The following is a 22,586-nucleotide window of genomic DNA, read 5'->3' as shown; positions in this document are numbered from 1 at the left end:
ACTTTGAAAGAAATATGAACAAATTTGAGTGATTTCTGAATTTTAAACATTGTGATATTTTAGAGGTAGCTTCTTAAGTAGAATCAAGACTAGCAAATCACTGTATGCATTTATCTAAATGTTGTATTTAAATTTTGAATTTAAAGAAGCTTTTGAAAAGTAGCTCTGTACCTGGAAGTATAAATCGGTGAATCCTGTGTTTTTGGAATTCTTACACATTAATGTAAGTTCATATTGAGATAGTTCTAGTGCAGGTCTAGATGGATGGAAGATAAAAATGGTATGAGCATAATATAGCTCAAAATAAAAATATATGCAGGTTCTTGGAATCAGAGTAGTTTGATGATAGCTGTACTTTTCCATGGCTTTGGTCATTTACCAGCTCTTTTCTGAATTACATGCCTTTCAAAAGAAGAAAACCATAAGTCACTCTAACAAAGCCCTTAGCCCAGAATCCCAGAATCTGCCATGTAGTAAATGTTTGTTAAATATTGTAGTTTATAACAACTGCATAATTTTCCCTCCATAGATGGGAGGTGATTTAAGAAAGGAAGTGAAATAGTTATAGTTACATTTGAGACAAATAATTCTGATGATTGTCTGGAGAAGGATTTGCAGAAGAGACAAAAGAAAAACCAGAAAACTCTTTGTTCATTCATTGAGATACAATTATAGAGCATCCACTTGTTGATATGCACTTAGAAAAGAATGAGCTGCTAAGATTGTGTGTGGTAAGCATAGCAGGTAGGAAATGTTTAAGTGAAGAATTACAAAGATTTAATTTAAATAGTGATGAGGATGAAAAGGAGTGCATATTTTGGAATTTATTTAGGCAGAAGCGCTGAGAGTACTTGATAAACTCCATTAAGATCAAGAGCATGAGAATATCACCCAGAGTCCTGATTTGAGTGACCAACTTAATGGTCTGGTCACAGATAGAGAAGTGTGAGTGGGCATGACAGGAAAGGTGGTGATTTTTGCTGTGGACTTACAGTATTAGAAGAGTCTGTGAAAACATTTTATGGATCTGAGTAATATAGAATTATAGACAAGATCTGCTAATTAAAAGAGACATGAGGATTGAGGAGGGATGGATTTTGAATGTATCAACAATAAACAGTTGTTGAGGGCATACCTTCCTGTGGAAATTTCCCAGAAGTGTGCTTACCTGAGTGAAATGAGATGAGGGCCAAGGCTGCAGATTACGGACATCAAAAGGTTAAGAGGACAAGAATAACACACAAAGAAGACCGAAAATTCATGGCCAGATGTGACGTCAAGAAACCAGGAAAGAGTCGTTGTATCAGGCGAAATGGTTTCAAGTGCAAGTAATAGAGAAGCTGACTCACTTGGCTTTCAACAATAAGGTAATTTATTGGTTCACATAACTGGAATTCCAGAGGTAGGAGGGTGTGAGGAGTGGTTGATCTGGGAGCTCAATAACTTCATCAAGAAACCAGTTTCCTTTGCCTCCTTTTGCTCTGCCATCCCAGTTTGGGATTCGCCCCGAGTCTATTTCTTCTCTGGTAATAGAATGATGGTTGTAGAAAGCAGGACTACATTGTCCCTCAGTAACATCCATCTGAAGAAGCAGTTGGATCTGGAATCTCTCCTAAAAAAAGCAAAGAACTTACCACCAGTCACCAGTAAGTCCTTTCTGTGTCCCACTGGCACCAACGTGATTACCTATTTGAGTCCTGAAATAGACATTAACATGGGGAGAGGAGTTCGGCCTCCATCTCCCAGAGCTGAAGGTGGCTTTAGCTTTCCCTGAGATGCTGAACTTTCTTGGCAAGAGATGAATACATGAACAAAAGTCAAGATCCTTTAGGTAAAAGGAAATGAAAAATGGAGAATGCATAACCAGTTAGCAAGGGCCACTACAGAAATATTAAGTAAGTCTAGGAGAAGTCATTACAATTTTCAAATGTTAAATAGGGTCAAAGTAAGAGCTAAAGAAAAACAAAAAAACAAAAAAAGCATTCCAGTTAGATTAGTAATTGGAACGTGACTGGAGACCTTACGGATATTGACTGAAGTGGAGATAAGTGTTCTGTGAGGTAAGAAAGAGGATTGGAAGCTTTGACTTAAGTTTAAAGATTCTGGGTTTTGAAAGGAAGAATAATGATAAGATAGCCGCTAGGAGGGAAAAGTAGTAAGAGGAATGGATATTTTTTTACAATCATCAGTTAAATGTTTCAAATTCTAGTCAGTGGATGCTAATCTGGTTCTGGTGACCAGTTCTATGAACTTGGTCGACTTCTCCAGCTCTCTTTGAGTTCTCATCCCTTAAAGGGAAAGAAAGCTGTCTATGTAGAATATAATCCACAGAGAAGGTAGATTTCAGAAATATTTTAAAGAGAATACGTTTATTTACATCTTAGATGTGTTTGTTTAGGAGAGATCTTAACTGTTATATACCACTGAGGAATCAAAAATCATTTATTCGGGGTCTGAAAAAAGAATAGTTTGTAATTATTAGCACAGTAATTATTCATAGAGCGATAATCCAGTTAATGCCGCTTGACCATCCGACACGCAGTGCTACTCTTGTATTGAGTGCATCTTGCCTTGTAGCAGGTAGAATGTGAAGCACGCCATCCCCTTGTGGCACTGACAAATTACGACAGATTGAGATTAGTGTCCTTAAAATTAATGACATTATACTATTTTATTGTAAAGAGTTACATTGTAGGTATCTTTGTCAAGCCTTTAGGAACTGTTCAAGTGCTTTAAACTCAGAACATTGTATGTTCCACTTAAATGATAATGACTGGAACACTTCTAAGTTTTTGCAGTGTTTAAATCAAAGAGTTTCATGTGACAGTGATTTCAAAACGTTCATCCTAGATTTTATAGGCTAAACAGAAAAATTTCAGAACTTGTGGGCAGTCATTCACAGTTTCCAGGCAGAAGTTACAGAATGATTTTACTTGGGAAAACAAGAGAAAACTAAAGATGGCATGTGAGCCTAGCAAAATATTCAGATTGCTTGATGTATTTTGCCAACACTTTTGTCATAAGGGGTAACTACAGTGCCGTATGCCACACCCCTAGCCGGCATTTGCAAGCCACCAATCATTTCCTAAGGGACCTGAACAGACAGAAGCATTCAATTCTCTGTAGCCCGCGTTGCCTCCCACCTAGGGAAAAGACAGTCCTGTAATTGAATCCCGGCATGTGCATTGTCATCCCTCCTGCCTGCCCCTCTGGTGCGACAGCAAATTAAAAGACTGCTAAGGCTCAGCCTGCCTTCCAGCTGCCAGCCCCTGGTAGACATGAGGGAGCCAGAAGGGACCAGGTGGAGCAGTTTTGAGTTGCACTAAACACACAGTGCAGGGAGGTTGGCCGTAACTTCCCCATGAATATTTATACCAGCCCCATTTCTCATGTTGCGCTTTGGCAGGGATCAGAGTGCTGAGCTCCTGCTGATGTCAAGGGCCCTGCATTGTTTGGACCGGCTCCGTGAAGTATTACGCCAGATGAGAAGTGGGCCCCAGGTTCCGATCACTAAGAGGGCTGGTTGACTTTTTTTTTAATGGAGACTATCATGTTATAGTGTCATAAGGATGGGGCAGTGGGGGAGTTCCCTGACGTCTTCTGGCATTGCTGTTCCTGAATCGCACTCGGCCTCAACCACAGCTTCTTGTGGAGTGGAACTTTAATTGCTTTAAGAGGCACACAATACTCTATATTGTGTAGATCACTGCATTTTTTTTCATCTTATTCTTGGAGGGTTTATTTTTGTTTGCTAAGGTCAGACACTTATCACAGGGCTCTCTCATCACATTTCACATTCTGATCCCTTGTGGCAGTTGCTAACTTCCTTGCGCTGAAAGTGAATGGGTTGAGTAACCTCGTAAAGATACAGAATGTCTTGGCATCGAAAGGAAGGGAGTAAAGAATGCCTGTCTATGGAAGACTCTCCGTGTTATTTAGTGAGCTCTGTAAACCGAGAAGGTATTTGGAAAACCATCTACACACAAACCCATTAACTTTTTCTAGGTAGTAGATCATGGATTTTTATTCATGCTTGTGATTCCAAATCCATATTGTTACCGGATAAAGCACACATTTATCATGAAGTTTATTTAAAACATAATTTTTATTTTTTCTTTAAAAATTTATTAAAGTATAGTTGGCATACACTATTGTGTTAGTTTCAGGCATACAACATAGTAATTCAACATTTATGGACCTCGTGATGTGAATGAACACCACAATAAGTCTATTAACCATCTCTCACCATGCAAAGTTACTGTTGCATTATTGACTGTGTTCTGTCTGCTGTACATGCCTGAGGTTTATTTTTTTATAACTAGGACTTGGTCCCTCTTATCCCCCTTCACACTTTTCACCCATCCCTCCCACCTTGGGCCCCTTTGGCAACCATCAGTTCATTTTCTGCATCATTGACTCTGTTTTTCTTTGTTTTCTTTTTTAGATAAGAGAAATTTTATGGTATTTGTCTTTTTCTGTCTTACTTATTTCACTCAGCACAATGCCCTCCAGGCCCACCCACACTGTTGTAGATGGTGAGACTTCATTCTCTCTATTTCATGGCTGAGTTGTATTCCATTGTAGATATACCCCACCTCTTTTTAACCATCCGTCTGTGGATGGACACCCACGTTGCTTGCACATTTGGCCTATGGTAGACAATGCTTCAGTGAACATAGGGGTGTATATATCTTTTTGAATTAGTGTTTTTGTTTTCTTCTAGTAAGTAGCTGGGAGTGGAATTTCTGGGTCATGCAGTAGTCCTGTTGTTAAATGTTTGATGAACCTCCATACTGTCGTCCACAGTGGCTGCACCAACTTACAGCCGCACCAACAGTGCACAAGGGTTCCCTTTTCCCCACATTCTTACCAGCACTTGTTCTTTGTTGACTTTTGGTAATAGCCATTCTGACATATCTCACTGTGGTTTTGATTTGCATTTCCTTGATGGTTAACGATGTTGGGCATCATTAAAATAAATTGAACAGCCATCTTTCCTGGTCATGCCTAAGTGACCTTTTATAGAAGTGACCTCTGTGTAGACTGTGTGCCATCTGGTTTTGGCATGCCAGCTGGAGCCAGAGCAAGCCTCCGTGGTGCCTGGGCTGTCTGAGGGGCTGACTGGTTGGAACTTCAGCAGGCACAGGCTGAAGCAGCCTGGGACATGGGGCTCCAGGGTGCCCTGGCAGTTCCGCAATTTGAGACTGGTATGGACCCGGGGTCGGGTGGCCTAGTGTGCATGTTTACTGGGGCCCTGGGACTAAAACAGGCTCAGGCTCATGTTTGCTGGTGCCCTGGGACCAAAACAGTTTTGCTCTCTGGGACCAAAACGGGCTCAGGGTGCTGAGGCAGAGAACACGCTGCAAATTTTTAGAGGTCCTGGAGAGAGCTCCTGGACAGAGCTCCAGTCTGCACTACCTACATGGAAATGGAACTTAAACTGTGGCAGTCAACAGGACTTTCACTTTTAAAGAGTTCCCACCATTCTCAAAGAGCTCACACAGTTCCCCAACCTTCTCTCTGTGGTCCTTCTCTCTTACTTGTGCAAAAGATACTCAGGCATGAGGTCACTGGAAAACTGCATGGTCCTCTTCCTTGATCTTTATTGTCATGGGTCTTCCTTCTCCCACATTTCCTTTTCTTTATGGCAGATCCCAGTTCTAACCACATTTGGTGAAATAGTCTGGGGACTATTAGTCTAATAGTCACCAAAACAGTTTTGCTCTCTGGGACCAAAACAGGCTCAGGGTGCTGAAGCAGAGAACACACTGCAAATTTAGACTATTTAGTCTAATATACTATTAGACTAATAGTCTCTTTCTAGACTGTCTACCTAGAACATGGACACATTTTCTCTCAGGAGGAATCGATTTATATGTATTTACACATTCAGTGTGCTCAAGGGAAGGGATACATTCAGAATCCTCTTGCATTGTCCTTCTGGCCTAGATTGCCCCTTACACATACTTTTTTTTTTTAATATGAGATAGTAAACCACAGACAAGTGAACTTCTTTAGGATTGCTGATGTTTTCATTATATTCTTATGTAATTAAATGCAACTATTTAGAGAAAAGGGCTCTGATCTTGAGAATTAAGCATGAATTCTCTAAGCAGAAGGAATAGCCTCATAGCCATTTGTGATGGCAATACTAGAAAAGAGGAAAAGGGCATACGTTATACTTAGTACATATGAAATTCAACACAGTGTGTGTCAAAAGCTCTTGATGTACTTACAAGGAAAAGAGAAAACTAGAGACTGAATGATAGTACCACTGTCAGCTCAACAACTATTCCCAAGTACCTGGTACAACTCTTGAGATACACCGCTAGTACCCTCTTTAAGATGTGACCTTGACATTGGCCTATTTACCATGTCTATTATGATTTGACATTGATGGTACACTGAGAAAATTTGTGGGTGTCATGACACAGGGAAGAGTATTTTGAACAGCAGAACCAGAATCTTCATTGGACAAGCTGGAATAATGGACGTCATTCAATAAAATAGTATTTAAGTGGAACAGGTGAAAAGCTATTCATTTGGCTTCCATATGCCAGTTGCAGTGTGTAGTGGCTGTGAGGACACAGGGCTCTAAAACTTCACATGGAAAACAGACTTCGGAGTTTGCCTGACTGTGTTTTAGTATGCGTTAGTACATTAGCTAGCAATATTAATGTATTCTTTGGGCTACAGTGATGTGTCCACACTGAGAGTTGTAATACCCCTGCAATACTTAGTACCATAACCATGAGACTATGGGTCTCACAGTTAAGAAGAAGCATGGAATTCCTCAGAAGAAAATACTAGGAAGATAAAGTAGTTTGAAGTGGCCTAAGTGAATTGAAGAAACTGGAGATGCTTAACTGGGAAGAGAAAGGTTCTTTGACGTTTGAAGAGCAGTTATGTGAAAAAAGAGTTTAGACTTGACCTATGTCAATACAATGCATTGCTTATAGGACTAAATTTCTATGGACACAGTATACCAAAAACTCCTAATATTGTGGTGAAAGTGAAAGGAGCTGCCTCTTAAGAAAAAGATTTTCTTGAAACTGCAAGTTTCCAAACTGACAAACCAGGCATTTATTGACAATATTGCAAAAGTGATTATAATAATAGCTAACATTTATTAAGATATACTATATTCCAAATGCTGTGCAATTTGTGTGCAATCTTATTTAATTTATATAGTAGCCATCCCACAATATATATTATTATCCTTTCTTTGAGCCTCAGGTCCAGTGATTAATAAATGGTAGAGGTGGAGTTTAAAGCCCAGGCTTAAGTCCACAGAGTCTACGGGACAGGCTCTTAACACGGCATTCGCAGCCTCAAGTGTAAAATGGTACTGTGCATTTGAGGACATTGAATGTCCCTTTAGATCCTGAAATTTCATCACTTAAATAAGGAACCATCTTTATTTCTTTGCATTATGTCAATGCTTTGCCCTTTTAGCTCAAAATTTTCAAATTTAAAAATTCTCATTCATTCTTCTAGTAAAATGTCTAATCCTCATTGATAAAGGGTTTTTTTTTCCTTAGAAAAAGAGTCACTGTATTTCTTGGTGTAATCAATGCCATTAGATGTTTCGAGTGTGGCCATAACCTTGCTCTACTGCTTCCTACAGGGAAATGATTTTCTGCTGCATTAAACATGGTATGACTAATTGAACAGAATCTTGAGACCTGTATCGTTCAAGTAATGCTTGTAGAATTTATTGGATTATTTTCTTTGTTTTCAAATTAAGGAGTGCTTCTCCAGTTTAAATTTAGAAAAATGCTTCTGTTTTTCAAAAATACTTTCTCATATTTCTTGGGTGGGAAGATCATGTTTTATCTGAATAATTTGTTTGAATTATAATGAAGAAAGGGCTGGAACTGCATGTCTCAAGTCTAGAATTGTAAACCCTGGAAGAGAATGAAGATAAACGTGTCCCAAGAACAGCGTGTTCATGGTTTTATTTGGGATTCTTCCAGGGCCTGAGGTCACCCTGGCAAACAGGTCACTTGCACTGAGAGCATTCATACTAGCCTCAGGGGCAGGCATGAGGTCACTGGCAAATTGCATGGTCTACTTTCCTGGTCTTTTTTGTCAGGGGTCTTCCTTCTCCCACATTTCCTTTTGTCTGTGGCAGAACCCAGTTCTAACCGTATTTGGTGAAATGGTCTGGCAAGGGCCTCTTTCTGAGGCCGTCTGCCTACCCATCACAGAGACACTGTGCAGTAGAAAAGATCCACGTCCCCCAGCCTTGTTGCCAGAGTAGAAAACTGGCTCAGGTCCGCAGCGATGACAGGAGTTTCTTGGATCCTGCTCTGAAATGCGTTGGACTAAGCGGGCCTGGCATTGCTACCTGATGTTTTTAAAACACCAGTGCTTCTCCCGGAGAGTGAGAACCAGCACTTGGTAGTGGCATGCCTATAACTATCATTCGATTGAAGTTGACCAAATCATTTTACTATTGTTTCCTTCCACGACGGCTTTCTGTACCCATAAAGAACATCTTCCTCCCCTCCCCCGTCTCTCCCTAGTACACCTGCCTCCCTCACTCATGTGGGAGAGCTGATGTTGCACATTCGGATACGAAAAGCTCCGCACATGTTTGTATCAGAGAACTAATCTCTCCCACTGGCCCGAAAGCTCTCCGAAGATACTTTACACATTCCTAGAACTCTCTCCATGCACAAATGTAAAGCTTGCTCTTCCTGAGGTTTGAGGAGGATGTTTCAGTTTGTTAGAAAGAAATTTCACCTGTGCTGCAGAAGCAGCGCTGGGCCACATTTGATGCCAAGTAGCTCGGAGCACTTCATCTACGTTTCCCTATTCCTTTCCTATCATTCATTTATTAGTACCCAATAAGTACCCCGTACAGTTCCAAGTGTAGGGGAAAAAAGCAATAAGCAAAATTGAAAATAATCCCTGCCGTAAGGGTGCGCATACTCTAAGTAGACACCAATGTTGTATTCTTACTTTTCTGCTAAGGAGAATGGAGGCATATGTTACATAGAAAGGCAAGTTTAAGCAAAGAAGGGTCAAGTTGAAAATTGGCCGATTAAATGAGATGGACTCTGAGGTCACGGGACGCAGAGGCATGCACACATATCATCCACTTTAGGCAAAGAAGAAAGCTGGCATGAGAGCGAGTGTATTTGAAAGCCTAGGGTGCTTTTGCATTTCTTGGGTCATGAAGAATTGTTGGAATTTCAGCCCGTAAATAAACAGGCAGTGACTCACTGTCAGCATTTGTGCAGAAGGAATCTTCGTTTCTGAGTTTGGGCGGTCTCTAAAACGCACAACTGTAAAGCTTGCTCTTCCTTAGGTTTGAAGACAATATTTCAATTTGTTAGAAATAAATTTCATCTGTGCTACAGAAGAATCGCAGAAAAGAACCAAGAAACTAGTTGCATGTCACTTGCCATTCGACCTTATTTTCTTTATTTTAACAAGCTTTTGTGTTTACAGATAAGTTCAGCTTTTGTATTGTCTGGACAGATGCTAGTATTCACATGGCCTCACGACATGAGGACCACTCTGAGGCAGTGATTTTCAACCTTACTCATCTCACAGCTCACGTAAAGCACTAAATTTTTGCCACACACGAAAAATGTACTTTTTGCTGATCCGACAAAAAATATGTGTAATTTTGATTCATTTACAATGAATGGCTATTTTGTATTGGCTGTTGTCATGTTTTTATTTGACAACTGAAGGGAAAAGAGGTCAGTGTGCCTGACCAACTAAACAGTCAGGTATCGCATGTTGTAAAGATCGTGGCAACACACTGGTTGAAAATCAGTGTTCTAAGGGGGCTAAAATAGAAATCTTGGGAGGCAAAGAGGGTCATCTTCAAATATGGTAACAACTAGTATAGATTTGGAAGAGTAAATGCTTATATTGAATTTAGTAATTTTTGAAAACCATTCAGAATTTTAAATAGCAGGATATGCATTCCTGATTGTGGTTTTACAGAATGAAAGAATTAAAAGCCCTTTTTGAAAGTTTTTTTTTATTGATTGATTTTAGAGAGAGAGAGAGACATCCATTTGTCGTTGCACTAATCTGTGTGCTCCCTGGTTGGTTCTTGTGGGTGCCCTGACCAGGGATCAAACCTCACTCTCTGCATATGAGGATGACACTCTAACCAGCTGAGCTTCCAGGAGCTAAAGTCACTTGTTTTTAAATTTAATTTATTTTAATTGTTGTTCAAGTACAGTTTTCTGTCTTTTACTCTCATCCCAGCCCACCTCCCCACTCCCACTGTTCCCCACCTCCCTCCCATTTCCACCCCCCTTAGTTCTTATCCATGTGTTCTTTATACTAGTTCCTGTAAACCCTTCCCCCTTTCCCCTGAAATTCCCTCCCCTCTCCCCTCTGGTCACTGTCCACCTGTTCTCTATTCCAGTGTCTTTGGTTATATTTTGCTTGCTTGTTTGTTTTGTTGTTTAGGTTCCTGTTAAAAGTGAGATCATTTGGTATTTGTCTTTCACTGCCTGGCTTATTCCACTCAGTATAATGCTTTCCAGTTCCATCCTTGAATTTTCTAAGAAAACTAAAGTCGCTTTTTAAAAAATGGGACACATAAAATGTGTGATAGAAAAAACCTGAGCTCCGGCATCAGCTAGACCTGAGACCAAATTCTGGTGTTAGTCTTTTTACTTATATGATCTATGTATCCTCTTTGAACTTCACATTCTTCATCTATATAAATATGGCAAATAATATGCATATTGATGTGTCATTGTAAAGACTAAAGGAGATAACATTAATATTATATTATAATATTAATATAGAATGTGTTATATGATACATATTGTACTAGTAAAAACCAAGACCCATTAATCATTTTCTCTTCTGGACTCTAAGGTAAAGTTTATCTTTTATGTATCAATTTTATATAAACTAGACTTAAGAATCTGAAATTTCAGAAATAATTACAAAATAAACAAAAGAAAGTACAAGAATATTCTTGCTGTATAGTTCATAGCAATAATGGATATCTGTGCCCTAAAGTTCTTTTAATTATAAAAAATATCAACTCGTAGCCCTGGCTGGCATAGCTCAGTGGATCGAGCGCGGGCCTGCGAACCAGACAATCGCGGTTCGATTCCCAGTCAGGGCACATGCCTGGGTTGCAGGCTGGTTCCTTGCAGGCTAACTACCAGCAGGGACGCACAAAAGGCAACCATACATTGATGTTTCTCTCCCTCTCTCCTTCCCATCTAAAGATAAATAAATAAATAAAATCTCTAAAAAAAAAAATTAAAAAAAATATCAACTCGTTAAGCCAGAGTGGAACTATGAATAGCCCAGCCTCCAAACTCCAGAGCAAACACTGTTTCAGCTATTTCTGTACTTGAACTGGTGAGACACTGGCTGAAGTCGTCAGGAATTTTTGGTGTATGTTTTCAATCAGTACTGGCAAGGCTCCTGTACCTATAACTGGTGGATTCACTCATTGGTTTTATTAGTGTTTTTAATAAATTTCTCAGAACTTATTACATAATTATGTTATCTGTGAATTAACAATTTTTTCTTTTTTAAAAAAAGATTTTATTTATTTTTATTTTTAGACAGAGGGGAAGGGAAGGAGAAAGAGAAGAAGAGAAACATTAATATGTGGTTGCCTCTAGCTGCCCCCCACACTGGGGACCTGACCCACAACCCAGGAATGTGCCCTGACTGGGGATTGAGCCCACGACCCTTTGGTCACAGGCTGGTCACAGGTCTCAGTCCCCTGAGCCACCCCAGCCCAGGCTCTTTCTTTCTAAAGTTTACCTCTTTTTTTACTTATTTTCTTTTTGTATTGGCTAAGATTGCCAGTAAAACGTTGTGCTGAAGTAGGAAAAACAGATATCCTTGTCTTGGTTATGATCTTAGAGAGAAGTAATCAGTATTTCATCATTAAATATGATATAAACTGTAGATATTTCAAGAATGGTCTTTATCATCTAGGGGAATAAAACGTATTTTCCTGGTTTGCTGAGAGATTGTGTCATGAATGGATGATGAATATTGTCAAATGCTTTTTATATCCACTGAAGTTATACTCTATTGATTACATTCATTGATTTTCAAACATGAAGTCAAACTTGCATTCTTGAGGTAAAGCACACTTGGTCATGATATATTATCCTTTTCATTACTAGATTTTAATTTGATAATATTTTGTTAAATTTTTTCATCTATGTGTACAAGAAATGTAGGTCCATAATTTTCTTTTCTTTATATTGTCTTTGGCAAGTTTTGGATAAAGGTAATTCTGGTCTTGTACATATGGAGTGGAAAATGTTCCCTGCTATTTTTTTCTGATAGAATTTATCAGTGATTGTCATTATTTTTCCTTACATGTTTGCTAGCATTCACTAATGACACCATTTGTTGTGGGGTTTTTTTAAGTGTTTAATTATTAATTCAATTTCTGTAATTGATGAAGGATGCGATTTCTATTTTGGGGGGGTGAGTTTTTGTAAGTTGCATCTTTCAAAAAATTTGCTTATTTCATCTAACTTGCATTATTTGGCCTACTGTTTTTCATAATGTTCCCTTGTTATGAGAGCAACCCAAAAAGGAAATTTATGATAAAAATTGTGTATTCATTCATGTTTAAACTTCAGTCACTTTCAAAGTACTGTCTATTTGGTGCAATAGACCTATCAAGACTTTTTTTCCCATAGCTCAAAATAGTTTTTGAACCTGTCAATTTTGATGCCTTTTAGTGCTTCTGCCATTTTTCATTTCAGCTCTTTCACATCAGCAAAACATTTTCCTTTAAGGCCTTTTTTCATCCAGGGAAACAAAAACAAAACAGAAGTTGTTCAGGGCAAGATCAGGTGAATAGGAAGGGTGGGCAGGGGAGGTCACACCATTTTGGTCAAAAACTGCAAAAAGTGCAGTGTGGGCAGGTGCACTCACAAATCGTCCATTATGAAATGGTAAAACAAGTTGAAAGAGCCTTCAGAAAATATTCCCTGAAGCCTACCACAACCTCTCACAGCAACGCCAGCTGGTACACTGATACAGATGGGTTCCTAGAGCACTTACCCTGTGGGGGAAGCCTGGACCACAAGGAGCCCTCCCTCCAGAAGATAATTCTGGGTTTTTTGGCCTTCCTCCAATGTTTTTAAATATCTTTAGTATCCCTTTTGATCATCTTCTGGATTTGTAAATTGTTTCTATTTTTCATAATATTACTTGGATTTTATCTTATTTTTATTAATTTTTTAAAATTATTTTATTGTTGTTCAACTACAGTTGTGTGCATTTACCCCTCCTCGCTTCCCCCCACCCCAGTCATCCCCACTTCCCTCCCAATCTTCCACTCGCCCTTGGTTTTGTCCATGTGTCCTTTACAGTTGTTCCTGAAAACCCTTCCCCCTTCCCCTCATTTCCCCTCTCACCTCCCCTCTGGTTACAGTTAGATTGTCGGTAATTTCATTTTTTTCCATTGTTCATAGATTTTCCATTTCAATGATTTCTACTCTTTTATACTTACTTTGGGTGTAATTGGCTTTTCTATTACTAGTTTCTTAAGATTTGAAACCCTTCTCCTTTTCTGACATAAGGGTTTAAAGATATAAATGTCTTACTACCCATGCTGTATTTGCATTCCACAAATTTTGACTTTATGTTTTTTAAGACTTTATTTTTCAGAGAAGTTTAAGGTTTACAGCAAAATTGAAAGGAAGGGACAGAGATTTCTCATATACCCCTGCCCCACATGTGCATAATTTCCCCCATTATCAGCGTCATCCATTTGCTGTGAAGTATGAACCTACATTAACACATCATAATAGCCCAAAATCCACAGTTCACCTTACTTAGGCTTAACTCTTAGAGCTATACATTCTATGGGTTTGGAAAAATGTGTACTGACATATATCCTTCATTAAAATACCATAAAGAGATTTTTCACTGTTGTGAAAATTCTGCCCGCTTTGCCTGTTCATTCCTCCTCTGTTCCCACTCTTCACAACTACTGATCTTTTTATTTTCTTCTTAGTTTTACCTTCTCCAAAATATCCTATAGCGGGAATCATATAGTATTTAACCTTTTCAGAGTGGCTTCTCTCACTTTGTAATTTATATATAAGGTCCCTCCATGTCTTTTCATGGCTTAATAGACCATTTCTTTTTAGTGCTAAATAACAGTCCACTGTCTGTTTGATCAGAGTTTATTTATCCACTCACATACTTAAGGACAAGTTGGTGGCTTTCAAGTTTTGGCAGTTATAAATAAAGCTGCTGTAAACATCTGTGTGCAGGTTTTGGGGGGTATGTTTTCAGCCCATTTGGATAAATATAAGAAACATGATTGTGGAATCATAAGGTAAGAATACGATTAGTTTTGTAAGGAACTGCCAAACAAACTTCCTTCCAAAGTAGTTGTACCATTTCGCATTCCCATCAGTAATGAATGAAAAGTTCTCTCGTTGCATATCCTTGTCACCGTTTGATGTTCTCAATATTCCAAGTTTGGCCACTGTGATCGGTAGCGAAGTGGATGTATCATGTCGTTTGACCCTGCATTTTCCTGATGACATGTGATGTGGAGCCTCTCTTTATGTCCTTACTTACCATCTGCATATCCTCTTTGGCAAGGTGTCTTTTGAAGTTTTTGGCCCATTTTTAAGTGGGTTTTCTTATTGCTTGGTTTTAAAAGTTCTTTGTATATTTTGGACAGCAGCCCATTTTCAGACATGTCTTTTGCAAATAGTTTCTTATAGTCTGTGGTTTGTCTTCTAATCCCCTTGACATTGTCTTCCAGAAAGCCAAAGTCTTTAGTTTGAATTGAGTTTAGTTTACCAACAGTTTACTTCATGAATCATCTTTGTGCTGTACAAAAAAAAAAATGCAAGTCATACCCCAGGTATTGAGGTTTTTTATGTTATCTTCTAGAATTTTTATAGTGTTGCATTTGACATTTAGGTTTTATGATCAATTTGGACTTAATTTTTGTGAAGGTTATAAGGTCTATTATCTAGATGTATTATTGTGGTTGTCCAGTTGTTGCCACCCCATTTCTCAGAGAGACTATCTTTGTTCCATTTTGTTGCTTTTGTTTCTTTGTCAAACATCAGTTGACTGTATAGGAGTGGGGAGGTGTTAGATGTGTTGTCGTTATTATTTTGTGCTAAATATTTTCTACAATCACTTCAAGGTCTTCTGTGACCCATGCATTTTTAGAAGTATGGTATTTAATTTAAAAATATTAGGGATTATTTTATATATCTTACCATTGTTTTCTAATTGAAGTCATTGTGGTCAGATATCTCACTGTGTAAGATATACTTTAAAATCTGATGATATTCACCCTGGCTGGTGTGGCTCAGTGGATTGACTGACAGCCTGCGAACTGAAAGGTCATTGGTTCAGTTCCCAGTCAGGGCACGTGCCTGGGTTGCAGGCCAGGTCCCCACTTGGCAGCATGAGAGAGACTACCAATCATCGCATTTCTTTCCCATTAATGTTTCTCTCCTTCTCCTTTTATCTCCCTTTCCTTTTTTCTAAAAGTAAATAAATAAAATCTTTAAAAATTATTTTAAAATCTAATCATACTCATTTTATAGCCCACCATGTAGTTCTTCTCTTAGACATTTATGTTCATGGGAAAATAATGTTTATTTTATAATAATTAGGTATTAGCATTCTGTAACTGTCAATTATGTCAACATTGGTGACAATGTTGTTCAAATCCTCTATATATACATATTAGACATACATAATTAAGTGTATTAGGATGACAGTGGTTAATATTTAAAATTACATCGGTTTGGAGTGTACAGTTCTACAGTACATCATCTGTATACTACATTGTGTTTGTACCACTCAAAGTCAGATCTCCCTCCATCACCATGTACTTGACCCCCTTACCCTGTACCAATGCCCTTTGCTATGAGGTTCATGTACATTTAGGATTGTTTTCTCTTCTAAAGAATTTATTATTATTTTTCTTTTTTATTTCTCTCTTTATATCTGCTAATATTCTTCTTCTCCAGGGATTTTGTGTGACATCATTGTGGCCCAGACATTTATTATTTACATGTTTTATCATTTTTATTCTTTACCCTGAGCCTACTTGGGTCTTATCACTGTTCCTGTCCCCGTAGACAGACTCTGAGGTAGATAGAGATGGTGCCAGGAGTTTGCTGGGTTGTGCTGTCCGTGGGAGTCGCTTTGGGGAGGATGAAGGAAGCGTAATTGGACTGGGAGACCTTGATCTTCAGTGCAGTCGCCACGAAAGTCTCAGCTGCTCTTACGGGGGCTCTGGACTCCTGTGACCAGTCGGTAGTCAAAGGCTACATTCTTCTTTTTTTCTTTTCAGTGCTATATTTTTTCCCATTTTTGTTCAAGTACAGTTGTTGAAGGCTACTTTCTGAACGGATGTGATCTCGAATAAAGGAATCTCTTTAGTTGAGGGCAGGTCTTGGGCAGGAATTCAGTTGGGAGCTGCTGGTCGGTAACAACCCCGCAGCAGGAGGAATGGTTTTCTACTTGTAAACTGGGGTCTGGCCAGCCCACCACAGTATCACAGTGTGCTGTGTTCACAATCCTTCTGGGACAGATCCCCAAAAGGTGTGTCTGGTTACTAAGCCAGTATTACAATCTTTGGCTTTTTTTTGGAGTGCTTAGTCTATTGATATTTATTGTAATCTTTGATTCATTGTGTTTGAGTATACTGTCTTGTTATGTGTTTTCTGTTTTGCATGTATGTTCTGTCTTTTTTCCTGGTTTCTTTGAGATTAATCACATTTTTTAAAATGTTTCAGTTATTCAATTGACATTTTGTTATATTTATTTCTATTTTCTATTAATATTCGATGGTAGGTATTACTTAATGTATCCCAAACTTGCTTTTTATCTAAGTTTATTGTAACACCTCGTGCCAAATGAAAGAACCTTAAAAGAACATATTTTTGTGCTGGCGTCATGTGTATTACTTCTGTAACATCTTATAAATTACATACTACAGTGTTAACTTTTTTGCTTCATTTCTCTGTATTTCTTGAATGAAGAGAAAAATAAAATATAATCTGTAGAAAAAAAATGTGGCCAACATCTACCTTTCTACCAATCTTCATTTCTTCCTGTAGATCTGAGTTTTTATCTGGTTACAAATAACAAACTATGGGGCTTAAGTCCTGTGGAAGCTTTATTTATTAATGTTTAATGGACTGGCCTGTTCTCCAGATTAACCCAAAAGTCATAGCTATTGGTTTCAGTCCTTGTTATTGTGAGATCACATATTTGCTCAGTAGACTATGTATGTAGTTTATTGAGAAACCTTTGCCAAAATTTCAACTCTGGCTCTTTCGCTTCGGCTCCAACAGGTCTATGGAAATGCAGGACCTAGCGAGTCCTCACCCTCTTGTTGGAGGCGGCGATACTCCGGGGAGCTCCAAACTGGAGAAAGCCAGCCTCAGCAGCACATCAGTCACTACCAATGGGACAGGAGGCAAGTGTACAACCTTGAAGACACCCAGATCACATTTTAATGTTTGTTGCAACTTCATATGTTAGGCATCTGCTAATAAATAAATATCTCATTAGCAACAACACAATCAGCATTATATGCAAAGAATATGTAATTAATGGGTTATTTATTGTTCTGTTTGTTTTCTTGAAATTTTGGTTCACCTGTAAAACTGGAAACATTGAGAAAGAATAGACAGCTCTGGGCAACATCTTGAAGACCTTTACTGGGGATTCCTGTTTTTGTTTGCCCTTGTAAATATTTTTTTTAAATGTAGAAAATGTAGCCACAGGATTTGCACTGATTCTTACAAAAAATGAAGATGAAGAGAATAAATTATCTTATTTTTCAGTTTTATTTTTAATTGTGTGAGAGAAAAACTACCCCAAATTTTTCTTAAAATATGTTTTTCTTAAAATAATTTTGGAAGTAGAAAAATCCATATCTGCTGCAATTTCTTTTCAAAGAGAATAATATCTAGCATGTATTTAAAATAGAATTGAGTTTTTTCCAGACACCTTCTTATTTGATTAACCCATAACATTCCACAGCATATGACAACAGTAACAGTTGTTTCAGTTATTTTTTTCTTATTGTTGTTAAAAAACGCATTCAACTTGCCTGAAAACATAATCTTATTTTAGCATCAGAATATATAGACTACACATACATGCACATGTGTGTATAATCTGCATTTTTAATTATTCACAATTATTTTGAAGTTTTGTAGATCTACTTGTTTTATTCACTAAGTGAGGAATTATATGAAATTTGCTTTAATTTATAAACTTCATATTACTAGATATCAGCGTTTGCCACATCATATTTTCTTTTAAATTTTTAACAAATACTTATGAAATTGATCACCTCTTTTCATTTATTTTAAAATAACTCTGCAATCTAAAATTTCCTTTGTAAATTTGTGTGCATTGCAACCTGCCTGTATTTAATAATGTTTTACACCAAACCCTCTGTAGATTAACATTTTTCTTGTTTATAATGTTTATTTGTCTCTAAACATGCATCTCTAGTTTGAGCTAATTAATTATAGGATTGCATATTTATAAGATTGTTTAGTGATGAGTTTGGGAGTAAAAACATTAATATTTAAAACTTAGCTTGGTGCAAACCGTAAGATTTGTAAAGAACTCATGCATTCTGGAATCAGACCTTGGAGTTCACTAATCATCACATGCCCTTATTTAACTGAACTAAAACAGGTCTGATGAACTGAAATGTAAAAGTCGTACCATGCAGTTATAATTTTTGGCCAAAGGTCAGAAGCCAATGCAAGCTTTGAAGACTCTTCCTGTACACTGAGCAGGCATTCAGATAATGACCCCTGTGCTGTTCCTGTTCTCAGGGGACAACATGACTGTTTTAAACACTGCAGACTGGTTGCTGAGTTGCAATACCCCCTCTTCTGCAACAAGTATGAAAGATGATGGTACACTGCATGTGTTTGGGTGTGTGCACTGGCCCTTCTGGTTTGCTTTCTGTTGCTGTTTCTGTGTTTGCACCCTTTCTTTCTGTGTCCAGGACTCGTGAAGAAAACAGGGCAATGAACATGTCTTTTAGTTGTTTACTGATAACAGTGGGCTATGGTTTTAATATCAACTAGTATTCTCATCTTAGATTCTCTAGCTCAGTAGCATTCTTTTCTTAGGTTCGTCATAATTTTGCAAAAATGGGTGCTTTTACTATTTTTCTAACTGTGTATCAATTATTAAATGGTAATTGAACACAACAGTCATGTCAATCAGAACATTTGAAGCAGATAATGCACACACACATACAAACTCCATTATCTTTATATCCTATAAATTTTCATAATTTAAAGTGACTTTTTAATGTTGCAAGTGATACTAGAGATTTTATTAAATATTCCAGTTGAGGTACTTTAAGTAACATTAATATTTAAAATCCTATCATGTAAAAATCATCAGGGATAAGAGCTATATATTTAAAATTATAAATTAATATTGTTTCTTAAAATGTTTTGAACTATATTTACTACATTCACATATGCAATAGATATTGAAGTATAAACAACCTTTTCCTAAATCAAAAGTCAATACACTATCAAAATTAAAAAATAAAAACAAAACCATAATGCTGTTGGTGGAACCACCCAGTTTTATGATTAAAAAGCAGAGCTCACTATCTGTCAGAAATGTGCATTACAAGTGGGCGGTTGGAGGGGACACAGTTTGCTCGGACCTTGCTGTATCTCAGATTATATTAGAATATATGGCTAGTGAAGGAAGACTACACCATTGTGCCCATTACTATATATTTATAGTTTTAATTTCAAAATTCTTTCAATTGCACATTTAAAATACACATTGCCAGAGTTTACGTCCTCTTAATTCTAATTCATAGGTATTTTCCTATAAAGAGCCAGGCAGTGAATATTTTAGGTTTTATAGGTCTCATTGCCTCTGTCTCCACTACTCAGTAAAGCCATCATAGCTCACAAGCAGCCACAAGCAATACGTACATGAATTAATGTGATTAAGTTCCGACAGAACTTTACTTAGGGATCCTGAGATTTAAATTTTATATAATTTTTCAGTTGTCACAAAATATTCCAAATTTGACCACTTTTAAAAACCTTGAAAATGTAAAAAATATTTCCAGCTCGCTGGCTGTTGTTCTGTTCTAAAGTCGTGCTAATACCACAAAGGCAACTTTACAATAGTAAGTGTATATATTGAATATTTAGTAATTCATATCTAATCTTAACCAGAAACCTGTCTATGAGTGTTGCACATCCAGTTTTTCTGGTTCTTATTGTTAATATTAAGCATCGTGTGGTCACGTGGGAAGAACAAAGACCTGTGTGTCAGGAGGACCCTGAACCTGCCTCTCAGCACTATGCTTATTGGCTGTGTCCCCTGGAGCAAGTTACTGAACCTTTCTGAGCTTCAATTTCTGTCTATAAAAGATGCTTAATAACCTTTCCCTGGCAAGGATTTATGTCTTGAATTAGATAACGTATGTAAGTTGCTTAGTAATAAGTAACCAGAATATTGCCTTCTTTAATTAATAATTTTATCATAATTAGGCAACAAATTCTTGAAGAAAATGTAAATATGAATTCTTCTGCATTTAGAATATGTTAATTGGCCACAGAAGGCAAACTTTTAGTAACAAATGTTAAGTATGCTTGGATTATTTTTTATTTTGATTGTTTGTCCTCACTCAACGACATCTTTTTATTGTTTTTTTCTTTTTTGAGAGGAAGAAGAGGAAGAGACAAACATCAATGTAATATAGAAACATTGATCAGTTGCCTCTCATAAGCTTCCCTCCTGGGGATTGAACCCACAACCCAGACATGTGGCCTGACTGGCAATTGAACTTGCAGCCTTATGGTGTGTGGGACAATACTCCAACCAACAGAGCCACACTGGCTAGGGCTGTACTTTAATTTTTAATGATATAGTCTCCGTGTTATATTGATATGAAATTTTTAATTATTTTAATGAATTTTATGTGAGATGTTTATAACATAAACTAAACATTTGGTGCATAATCTCTCCAATTGAGCATAAGCTATTTTATTTTTAATCCTGGCTTTTACTGTTGCTAATAGAATAAAATTTTTATAATAAAAACAAAAACTAATTCAGTGTCTTTTTAAGAACTTTACATTAACTTTGAGGTTTAAAAAATGTAATTTTAATTATATAGTTTATACTGATATGAATGAGTTCATAGAATTACCTTAATAACCTACCATAGTGCATTTTCTATTTAAATATATTACATTATTACTTAAAAATGTTTTATTGCCTTAATCCTAATTATTCAATTGCATCTGCAGATTTATATTGGTACCTAGATTTTTCTTTCAAATGTTTATCACATATAAAATTCTTAAAATGTGGAGCTATTAATAAGAATAGAGTAAATGTAATCATGCCTTAGCATTTGGATCAGTGATCAACAAACTTTTTATGCAAAGGATTAGATAGTAAGTGTCTTAGGCTTTTGCAGGCCATGTGGTCCCTGTTGCAACTATTCAGCTCGGCTAGTGTTGCACAATAGCTGCCATAGACAATGTGTGATTGAACTTGGCTGTGTTCAAATGAAACTTGACATATGAACACTGAAATTTGAATTTGATAAAATTTTACATCACAAAAGTATTATTCTTCTTTTGATGTTTTCAACTATTCAAAAATATAAGTCATTCTTAACTCGTGGGCTATTCAGAAATAGGTCACAAAGCAGATTTAGCACATGGGTTATAGTTTGCCAACCCTGTATGTGTATGTATACACACACATGTGTGTATACATGTGTGTAGTGTGCATGCATGTGTGCAAGGTAGGTGAAGTATGCATACATCATGTATGGGCATATTGATGCGTGCAGATGCATGCCAATTACATGAAAGTTAATTACAGATACAGGAATTATTTTAATTTGCTTGATGGTGTCATATTTATGATTAGCTATACTTGATAAACAAAAATACTTAGATCTACTGCAAATGCTTAGGATAGAGTTTAAAAGTGAATTTTCACTTTCTCAGTTAAAATGTGGCAAGTTCCTACTACATGGCAGGCTCTATGCTAGCAAATGAAAACCCAGGGATTGGGTTTGTGGTCTGTAGACCACAATGCTGGCCATCAAGGGGGCCACAGTCCAGCAGAGGAAAAGAGACAAGAAGATAATGTTTTCAGGGTAGGTGCACAGTAGAGGGAGGGAATATTTTATTCTACACGAAGATTGAGAAAATACTTGAAGGTGATTTGGGGAAAACAAAATTAGATATTCTGATCAGGTTTGCAGTGTTTTCTATACAGGGGTAGGCAAAAATGGGTTAATAATAATAGATATCATATTTAATAAATAAATAATATAAAAATAAACTCTGTGTTTTGCATCCTCACAATTGTAAACCTACTTTTGCCTATCCTTGTATTTAAAATCTATATATCATGGAAAAGAATCTCCCAGAATATCTACTGTAGCAATGATGGACTCACATGCAGTGGATTTGTTTCTGAGTGTTGTATACGTGTGCCATAGAACCACTCACTATTGTGGCTCTATACTTTTGAGATTTGCTTTTTGGGATGAGGGCCATAAATTGCCTCATCAAAAT

The 22,586-nt window shown here is 37.3% G+C and overlaps 1 protein-coding gene across 4 annotated transcripts in view; it reads left to right on the top strand.

The window, feature by feature from the left end:
* The window catches only part of EYA4 (EYA transcriptional coactivator and phosphatase 4), a 255,400-nt gene that overhangs the window by 175,717 nt on the left and 57,097 nt on the right, over positions 1 to 22,586 (top strand). For 3 of the 4 annotated variants that reach the window (XM_037045714.1, XM_037045712.1, XM_037045713.1), the window contains exon 4: positions 17,325 to 17,449. In XM_037045714.1, the coding sequence (XP_036901609.1) occupies positions 17,325 to 17,449 (125 nt within the window). Of the gene's footprint in view, positions 1 to 17,324; positions 17,450 to 18,830; positions 18,900 to 22,586 lie in introns of all 4 variants that reach the window. The other variant, XM_037045715.1, reaches the window with a different exon arrangement.

This window comes from Sturnira hondurensis, unplaced genomic scaffold, assembly GCF_014824575.4.
Source record: "Sturnira hondurensis isolate 20B ecotype Veracruz unplaced genomic scaffold, ASM1482457v3 Scaffold0004474, whole genome shotgun sequence".
Classification (NCBI taxonomy): domain Eukaryota; kingdom Metazoa; phylum Chordata; class Mammalia; order Chiroptera; family Phyllostomidae; genus Sturnira; species Sturnira hondurensis.
Note: the sequence above shows the minus strand (reverse complement) of the source record. Positions and strands in the feature narration are given on the sequence as shown.